The sequence below is a fragment of the Papaver somniferum genome, chromosome 5 (genome assembly GCF_003573695.1).
Source record: "Papaver somniferum cultivar HN1 chromosome 5, ASM357369v1, whole genome shotgun sequence".
NCBI lineage: Eukaryota > Viridiplantae > Streptophyta > Magnoliopsida > Ranunculales > Papaveraceae > Papaver > Papaver somniferum.
This window is the reverse complement of record NC_039362.1, coordinates 83,696,957-83,707,409: the sequence shown is the minus strand read 5'-3', so window position 1 is coordinate 83,707,409 and position 10,453 is coordinate 83,696,957. Positions and strand designations below refer to the sequence as shown.

The window sequence follows — 10,453 nt, the reverse complement described above, 5'->3', positions numbered from 1 at the left end:
CATCGGTTTTATAAACTTTTCTAGGTATTTTCATGTATACAAATAATTGCAAGGAGTAAGAATTCATATTATTCTCCTATATTACCAAGATGAATCAGATTTTAGACCAAATATTATGCGTTGCGAGCGACTAAGTAAGCTACCGTTATAACATAAGAACCATCTTTAAAGTTTACACCATTGTATTAGGAAGATTTCGAAGGGACCATAATTCTATACATGTATACTATTGAGTTTTATCTGTCCTCTTAGATGGATACACTATAAAGAATAACCGAGCTCATAATTACCTCATCAACTGCTCCAGTATAGTGATAAAACTTTCCTTTATCATATCTGTGCAGTGAAATATATAAAACCTACAAAACTTATAACAACATTCAATGATTGAAATGTGTTGGAACAATTGTAAATATGCCCGCACAACAAAGTATATATATATAATTTTCCAACAAAAAATCTATATTAAAAAGTTTCAACACATATTTAATCAAATATTATTATGGTGTGGTTAACATTATTAACTCCAACAATATGAAACAACGTGGTTAACACCATTTAAACCAGAAATATGAAACAGTCAAGTTAAATATAACCAAAATTAATTTATTTTTAAGAAAAATTTAATTATAATTAAAAACATATTGGTTGTGAATAAATTTATATTTTAAACTATATATTCCTAACAAAATGTTCAAAACCAAAAACATGAGTTCAACAATAAGATTTGGTAACCAATGCACTTACCAATTTTTCGGCATTGAAGATTTCTTGGGTGTTGTTAGCATGATGAAAATCCTAACAAAAAAAAATAGATCATCTCTATTATTGCCTTGGCAGAAGTACATATCAACCTAAGGTTGTATCTATAAAATAATTTACTACTAATAAACAAAAGAAGGTGCCTCACCCCCTTCAAGAACGACAAGCAACTTTCCACTAGATACGAAGGATAGCATGTATGTCATCTGGGCGTAACAAATGTGAGTTACATCACACAAGGGGATCTCTCCTCGCAGCATCAAAGCCCGCTGATACAATAGTCAATTCGGGAAGAATTGGCTAGATGCAATTTATATATATGATTATATATACTTTGGACGGTCTTGTGTAGGTTAGTGTTGAAGTGGCAGAAGGATATTCGGTGAGTATCCCCTGGAATTATGATCGGGTTGGCGATTATGATTACTTGTCTGCTTTCAAGCATAATGTGTTCCCAATATATAAGAAGTAAATCTTTTTGTTGTATTCACATCTATGGTAAAAACACAACTGCCACAAAAACACATTTTAAATCCATTAAATTGTAATTGAAATCAATTTGGGACTCCTGAAATATTATGAATTTTTTTCTTCTTATGTTTCTAAAACCCTAAATCCTTAAAACAATAAATCATGTTTGCTAAATAAATCATCACATTAGGGTAATACTTTTAGGTGATACTCTCTAATGAATCGTCACCATGTATAACCATTAATTCATCAACTTCATTTCTTTCTCAATCCTAACCTTAAACGTACGGTTTGTACAAAGATCCACCATCATTACCACCAAACTATACTATTATTGCTTAAACAAAGTTTTTTTCAATCTTGTTTATTCTTCATTGAGGTGATCTTTTTGGTTTATGGATCTGTCTTGTCATTTTTTTTTGGATATTTCAGTAATAAATAATCATTGAAGTCATGATTTTCCAAGTGTTTTGACCCATTGACCCATGTGAATCAAAGTTTTAAATCTGGAAGACTAGAATTTTCTAAGTGTTTTGCTGAAAGCTAGTCCCACGTAACACAACAATTCCAATATTAAGGGGAAGTATTTCCCCTAATATGTATGAAAAATGTACAAATTGAACCAACTTGGCTCTGTCAGAAATTAAATGGCTTGATAAACAACTGAAACACCACCTCAACTTTAATCTTCCACGTGGTGTTATTTCTTGTAAGATTAAAGAAAGCATTATATGCTTTGTGTTGTAAAAAATATAGTACAAAAACTTGCAAAGGTTAAGTAGATCAGGCCATCCATGTACCAGTAAAAGAAAACAATCACTTGGAAGTCTCTATAGTTAAATGACTTGTATATGTTAATGAACTTAAATGTAGCAGTATCGGTGTTGTTTTATTCATAATGGTTTATATTCCCTTTCTTTTCGATCTATTAGCATTTTTTGTATTTATAATCTTGTTAACTCTATACCCTTTTTTCCTGTAACCTTTTGAAGAGAGTAAGATTAAAATTTAAATGAAACTCTAACTAGGGTTTCAAGTAAACACGTGAGAAATTATCTTGAAATCATATTAGAAGAATATACACAGTGGTCCGGTTACGGAATCGTGTATAATGATCGTTCTTTGGAAATATTCCTCATGAACTATAAGCAATTTTGTTAGAGCATAGCTCGGTTGAACCCACCAAGTGTTGGTACGTCAAGTTTGGTTGCCATATTTTAGTGAACCAAAACTCATTTAAGAGTCGCTTGATTAAATGTACTAGAGTCAACTTCGTATAGGTTAGCTTGAAAGTATTAGGATATGAGACATTACAAATATTGCGAAGACTTGAAAAAGTGAAGAAGTACGGATCTACAACCACAACATAATCCTTCCACTTGAGGTTAGTGATATTTGACTTGAACTGTTTCATTCCCTAACGTATCTTTCAAGTCGTGTATATTGAAAACAAAACTGCGAAGCATGAACACTCTAGATAGACATAGTGTTAAGGAATTCAATACGAGATTTATTGCTTAACCATTAAACTTTGCAGATAAGACATCAACATAATCGTATGAATGCTATTGTGATTATGTATGGGTATGAGGTGAGGATTTAATCCTAGGAAACAATGTTGTTACATGTGTTTTAAGGAAGTAAGTTCATGAACTTTATTTGTGAACCGAAAAGGAAATCGCCAGGCGTTATTGGGGATGTTCTTCATTGCATATATTATGAACGACCAATATGTGTGATTAGCATAACCGATCATGACTTGTTTGTGTTCTTGGTAAAACTATTCACATGATGCCTAACTTTTGTATTGGTATGACTTTTATTAGTGAAACTGATCTTAAGTAATCTCCTGTTGGTATGATCGAGTTTGTGTAGTTTATAAGGCCTAACACTGGGTAAAGGGGAACCAATCCTAGTAAGAGGTGCAACACATCACAAAGGGGAATTGATCCTTGTATGAGGTGCAGCAAGGTTTATAGCAGAAACGGGAACCGATCCTATGGAATACGCAACACGTTTTTAGGCAACGGGGAATTGATCATATGGACATGTACAACACATATGAGTTAGATACCATATATATGTGGGGAACCGATCCTAGTACCTAGTCAACCGAATTTTGGGAAGCTAGTGTGACTATGCACAGTACTCACATGGAGGTAGAACCGAAACTTGTTTTGGTAGAACCGTTAAACCCATGATTTGTGATTGAGAAGTTCTTAATCAATCGCATAGCTCTTGAAAGTCAGATGAACCAATTCTAAACTTGTTTGGAAGTGTGGTAAATCAGTTTCAAGTGAGTAATTATGAAAGAGGACTTACAAAGAAAGGATGTCGACACACTTTGAACACATGCAGTAATGCGTATATTTTTTTATTGTTCAAAGATATTCCTTAACGGATAAGAAGGAAGTAAATCCCAGGATCGAAATTAAATAAGTTAAGAATCTTTTAATTAAGGTTTTTAATTATATATGGAAAATAAGAATTAGTAATGTGCATTTGCTAGTTAAAGATTTTCCAAGGAGATTTTCGATCATTATTTTGGACAGAGCATTCTCAGGAATTATGAAAACCGAATGTGGAAATTATTATAGAATATCTTGAGAATATTTTCGATTTTGGAAATTCCTTGGTGTCCAAACTTCCTTGTCTATAAATACTTGAAGTTTCCCTTTCTAGCAAACTAATCCTTCGTGACAGTAAACTTCCTCTGTTGTACTGTTACTGGTGAAGCCGCCTATTCGGAGAGGAGAGTAACCTAATTAGGCGAAATCTCTTACGAATGTTCAGTTTAAAGTCTTCTTTGGGATTGAGAAGCTCTAGCACGTACCTTTGGTGGGAAACTAGATAATTGCGGTTTATCTTTTGTTTTCATATTGATTTGGTTGACTAACGGTGGTTGAACTTTGATTGCACCTAGTTTGTTTATGCTTGAGAATCTTCTCTTCTGATATAAGATTCACTCATACTAGTTCAAGGTTTCGACAGGGATCTTTAGACTGTTGCTAGTACTAAAGACGATCTTGTGATAATCCATTGTTAACAGACTTCGTTCTGTGTGTGATTGATCACAAGAGATTCAAGTAGTTGTATGCAGGTGTTTATTGAAGATCTAAGAAGATTTGAAGACAAAGAAGAGATAGAAGATTTCTGACTTGGTTATATAAATCTTTGGTGTGCACAATACTTGTTTCGGTAAAAGAGGATCCAACTATAATCGATCTATCCTTGTGGTATTTTGATTGAATAGTTGTGTCGATCGGCATCAATACGTTTCCTTGGGATTAAAGGTATTGATTGCAAAAATCTTAACGATTACCTTTTGGTAATTGAACATAAGATAGATCTTGGAACCTGGCAAAGGAGTTTATGTTAAGATAAACAGAAGAGCCTTTGTCCAACTCATATCACTTGGTTGAAGAGAGTTGATACCAAACAGATTTGTTGTTCCTTTACTGTTTGGAATACGAACCAAAGGAATTAGTCCAAGTATGTGACTTGTTTACAGGTCGGAGGCGTGAGAATACAGACGGAACTAGGTGAACTATAGGTTTAGTTGTTTGGTCTCAACTATACGAAGTTGGTTTATTTTGTATAACGGCTTAATCCTGAGAGTATTCAGTTCTGGACAAGGTCCCGGGGTTTTTCTGCAATTGCAGTTTTCCTCGTTAACAAAATCTTGCTGTGTCATTTACTTTATATTTCCGCATTATAATTGTTTTATTATAACTAAAGTAAATTACACAAACGTTAATTCATATTTACTTGATAAGCAATCCTATTGTGTTTGGTTAAGTCCGAACCTTTGTATCAAGTAAACATACTTCGTTATTGTATTGTCTCGATCTCGTATCCATAGACGATCACACGAAGTGTGAACCGATTTGTTGTACTGTCTCGACTCAGTCCATAGACAATCACTTTTGGAGAAAGGACTTATAGAAAGGAAAAGTTTTAGCTTGAGGTATTTTTGGATACCCTCGCCTTTTCAATTGGTATCAGAGCAGGCAAACACGAAAAAATCTAACAATCTGTGTTTGGTGCGATCCATCCTATAAGAATGAACTCGAGTTCTCACGAATCGACTTCAATTAACGTACTTCCAAGATTTGACGGGACAAATTATCTGTGGTGGAAATCTGCTATGCGATCTTTTCTTCAATGGTTATATTCTTCCAAAGATAGAAAATTCAGATACTGAGCTTAAACGCCTAGTAGATTTTTCAAACGAAGAAAAGGCACTTGTTAAGCATAATTCAGATGGTTTGAATGCTATAATACATGTTGTAAGCCGTGATCTACAACATCATGTATCAACATGTCAAATTTCGAAGAATCTTGGGATAATCTTCAGATCGTATTTGAAGGAAACACTTCAGAGAAAGAAGCTAGACTTCAAACTCTTACGTCCGATTGGGAAAACCTTCGAATGGATGACAACGAAACTTTTGAAGAGTTTTTTATTAAAATCTCTGAGATAATCAATGCCTCTTTCTATCTTGGAAAGACTATCTCTGAAAAGGAAATAGTGTACAAAATTCTCAGATCATTGCCATCAAGATACGATTCTAAGAAGCATGCAATCATAGAAGCTAATGGTCTTTCCTCTATTTCTAGAAGTTCTCTAGTGGGAAAACTAAAGATATTTGATCAAGAGAACATGTCTAAACAAAGACACAGTTTGGCCTACAAATCCATAAAAGGGGTTTCAACCCAATATTCGGAAGTCTCCGAAGATCGGGAAGATCAAACGACTGAAGATAAAGCTGAAATAAATCATCATTTGTCTCTTCTTACTCAACGATTCAAGAAACTGTTGAGACATCCAAAAAGAGAATTACCAGCGTCAAAAAGGGAAAATGTTCCTTCACAAAAAAGTGAAGACACCTGGGATGATGATGATAATATTCCTCAGTGCTACAAATGTAGAAGGTTTGGTCATATCTCTCCAGATTGTCCAACTAAGGATACACAGTGGAAAAGAAACACTTACACTGGTACACTTGATTATTGTCCAAATGAGAATGATCAATGTGATGAGATAGATCATGTTGCAACCATTGCATAAGTCTATGAATCTGAAAGTCTTCCAAGTCTAGATACTCAAGAGGAGTTTACCCCAACAAAATCATCGCTTGCTCAACTCAAACAGAGTTTTCTGAATGTTAAAGAGAAGTTTAACAAAAGAGCGAAGAAAATCGAGGTTACTCAATACTCCGAAAATATAGAAGTATCTAAACTCATTCTTGATATTAAGTGTTGTCAAGATGAGATAAGGAAGCTAAAAGCAGAAAATCAGAAACTGGGAGATAGACTCGATTGCATTAAAAAATCATCACCCGACGTGAATGTATCAAGTGACAAGGAGGTAAGACTAAGTAAACTTATGAAATCTAGAACCAGAAAACGTAATAATTCTAGTGTTTGCTTCTTGTGCAAACAAAGAGGGCATTATCAGAAGGAATGTTATGATACTAAACAGAGAGAGAGACTATATAAAACCGAAAATTCAAGATCTAAGTACAAATCAAAGATCTCTTCTAACAGGAGAAATAATTTTCTAAAATGTCAAGATCCCGCGTCCAGAGTAAATGTTGAAATCTCCAAAGGAAGAAAATTCAACAGCAAAATGGTGACTACCTGACTGGTTGTCATAGATCCTTGCTTGTTATTTATATATATATATATATATACAGTAAGAATACTGATGTAAATATTTGGGTAAAAATATTTCTAAAATTATTTTTCGGTTAAGTTTTTAATTGAAATAATATTCTCAAAGATTTTGAGTAAAAATTCTAAGAGCTTATAAGAAAAATAACCTCTTACCTCATTTTCATAGAGTTTTGACAAGTATGTCTACCTCCAGTTGCAACTCTCGCAAAACTGAAAAAGTTTGGACCATATTGTTTCCTAACAAGAAACTTCGTGTTGAATCCTCTGAAGGCGATTCTGATTCCTCTCCAGAACTTCAACAAGATGTTCCTAATGAAGAGATCTCCTCTCTTAATGATAATCTTCTCAAGAATCTTTCACTAAAATTAGATCTAATTTTATGTGACGTAAGGAACATGGAAAAGGACTTGCGAAAGGAAATTAAGGAAGTGAATGACAATGTTGTTAGTCTTGAATCAAGACTAGTAATTATAGAAGATGATTGGAATCCGATAAAGTCGTCTGATCCGGATTCAACCTCTGAGAAGACTCTAAAAGATTGATATTAGAGTTTAAAAAGTTAGAAGAATAGACATCAATTTTTATTTCTTTCATTGATTGTAGTAAGTCTATTATGAATAAAACTATTATAAATAAAATTATTTGATTGGTAATTTTTCTTGTGATAGTTTTCGATTTACATAGCCTGTGCTTAAATGCTTTTATCTCACTGCTACGAATGTTTATGGGATGTTTCATTTCGGTTTCATTACCTTGATATTCGATCTCATAATATGGTGTGAACCCTTATGGTTTGGGTGACTTTTTGATTTAGCAGGATTAAGTTCTAGCCCATGTTGGTAGGATTTATCAAAGGATCATGAGGGGTTCTGATAGAGACAATATGTGAAAAAGTCACAATATGTTGAATCGGTTTTGGTTTAGCATAAAAGCATATGTGTTTCGCAGGTTTTCAATTTTTGCTTGCAATAGTTAAAAACCGACTTTCTCTGGTAAAGTTTGGTTGTTGTTATTCTTTTGTTTTTGCATAAGGATGACAACATAATGGTATTTCGATATCAATTCTCCCTGGAAGAAGAAGATGCGATCATATTGGAGAAGTTGGATGCGAAATTGAGGTAGCAATCTTGTTAGTTAATTGTTTTCCTGTTTAAGAAAAGCCTAATGTTATTGCTTATATCTTTTTGCTTTTTCTTAACAAAATTTCGGTAAAATTGATGCTTTTTTTTTTCCATTATGAGTGTATGGATGTGTGTGTGATTCATTTGGTTCCGGTTAAGAAAAACTATTGTTATCTTACTTTGTTGTGTGGTATCAATCGTTTAGGATTAAAAATTGTACGGTGCAATTGCAGCGCTTTAATGTTCATGTTGTTTCAATTGCTTTCGGTTGAGGTGAATAATTATGCAAGTTGATTTTTTTTTGGTTTGTATGAATTATTTATGGCTTGACAAAAGAATATGTTGACGGGACGAGTTGTTTAGTCCAATTCGATTCCGGATAAGATAAACTAAGTTAATTCTGATCTTAGTTAGACTTATCAAAGTGGAGGTTTTGGTTAGTCAAGTCTAATCGAATGACTAAACAAGAAAATACTAGTTAACTAACCTAGTATTTGGCTTGTTTAAAATTTAAAGGTCTAAGTTATATGGATAATTAGAACCTGATGAGAAAAATGGAGTTTATCTCTGTTTTGGTCTTATCGAATGAAGCGGTTGTATTTATACAATCGGTTTAGCAAAGGAACTAATGTGATTAGTTGATTTGCTAAACTAGTAGGGAAAATTGCTTGTGAAATTGTTTCCATGATAACATATCAAAACATAATTACTTTGTAGTTTCGGTTTTGATATTGGTTATCAAAAAAGGTGTGTGGAACCCTCGTGCTTGACTCAACAGGTTGCAAGTCTATTTTGAGATTTTTAAGATCCTTTTCGTGTTGTCCTTTATTTTTTCGTTTCTTTATCATTTTGTGACAAAAAGTGGGAGAAACATATGGAGTAAACAAGTGATGTTGGTGTCAATTTATATTAATTGGTGTCACTAGGGAAGAGGACAATGGTTCTTGAACGTTTATCTAACAAATGAGGAAATGCACATACTAAGGGGGAGTAACATATCATATGATTTGGTATAACAAAGACGTGAGGATTTCAAATCTACCTATCTCACCTTTAGGGGGAGTATGAGCTTTGTTATATAATGTCAAGAACTGTTGCATTTTTAAGGATTGAATGTATGCAGGTTATGTGTTGTTGAATTCGGGAATCAAGCGTATGTGTAATAAATTCTTGTAATTTGTTTATCCATATGATTGTAAGAGTTTTGTCACTAAAATTGACAAAGGGGGAGATTGTTAGAGCATAGCTCGGTTGAACCCACCAAGCGTTGGTATGTCAAGTTTGGTTGTCATATTTTAGTGAATCAAAAATCATTTAAGAGTCGCTTGATTAAATGTACTAGAGTCAACTTCGTATAGGTTAGCTTGAAAGTATTAGGATATGAGACATTACAAGTATTGCGAAGACTTGAAGAAGTGAAGAAGTACGGAGCTACTGAAAAAGCGGGGGTCTAACAACACCACCCAATATTTCGATTAGCAATCTGTATGGACTAACTCTGAAAACACTTACTAGAGAATCAACTAGACAGTCAGACTCAATCTAGATAAAAGTATCTCAAGGAGTTAATATCTCTCTCTTGTTTTGATTCACTCAAGCTAATATAAATCAGCGAGTCTATAATCAAACACAAGGAATAACTTGGACGGTACCAAATATCAATGTCCAAGGATCAATCAATATCAATCAACAACCAAAGGTCGGATTTCCAATTGATTGATTCAAACACACATCCTGTATTTTTTCAATTTTATAATAAATATAATGAGGAAATAGAAATAACACAGACACCAGAATTTTGTTAACAAGGAAACCGCATATGCAGAAAACCCCCGGGACATAGTCCAGATTGAATACACACTGTATTAAGCCGCTACAGACACTAGCCTACTCCAAGCTAACTTCGGACTGGACTATAGTTGAACCCCAATCAGTCTCCCCCTGATCCAAGGTACAGTTGTACTCCCTACGCCTCTGATCCCAGCAGGATACTGCGCACTTGATTCCCTTAGATGATCTCACCCACGACTAAGAGTTGCTACGACCCAAAATCGCAGGCTTTAATAATAAACAAATCTGTCTCACACAGACAAGTCTATCAAAGGATCAATCTGTCTCCCACAGAAAAACCCTAAAAGTTTTTGTTCCGTCGTTTGATAATAATCAAGGTGAACAAGAACCAATTGATAATCCGGTCTTATATTCCCGAAGAACAGCCTAGATTAATCAATCACCTCACAACAATCTTAATCGTATAGTAGTGAAACAAGATGTCGTGGAGTCACAAACGATGAGACGAAGGTGTTTGTGATTACTTTTTATATCTTGCCGGTCGGAGAACTCTCACGATCTCAAGCCAATCAATATGATTATACTCTTACGATAGAAGATGCAAGATCAGATCACACAACTACGATAAA

General features: G+C 34.0%; 1 protein-coding gene across 1 annotated transcript in view; it reads left to right on the top strand.

Annotated features, from left to right (window-relative positions):
* Positions 1-5,896: 5,896 nt before the first annotated feature.
* Positions 5,897-10,453, top strand: part of LOC113279244 — a 41,604-nt gene continuing 37,047 nt past the window's right edge. The window contains exons 1-2 of the mRNA XM_026527946.1: positions 5,897-6,233; positions 6,336-6,604. Of these exons, the coding sequence (XP_026383731.1) occupies positions 5,897-6,233; positions 6,336-6,604 (606 nt within the window). The remainder of the gene's footprint in view (positions 6,234-6,335; positions 6,605-10,453) is intronic.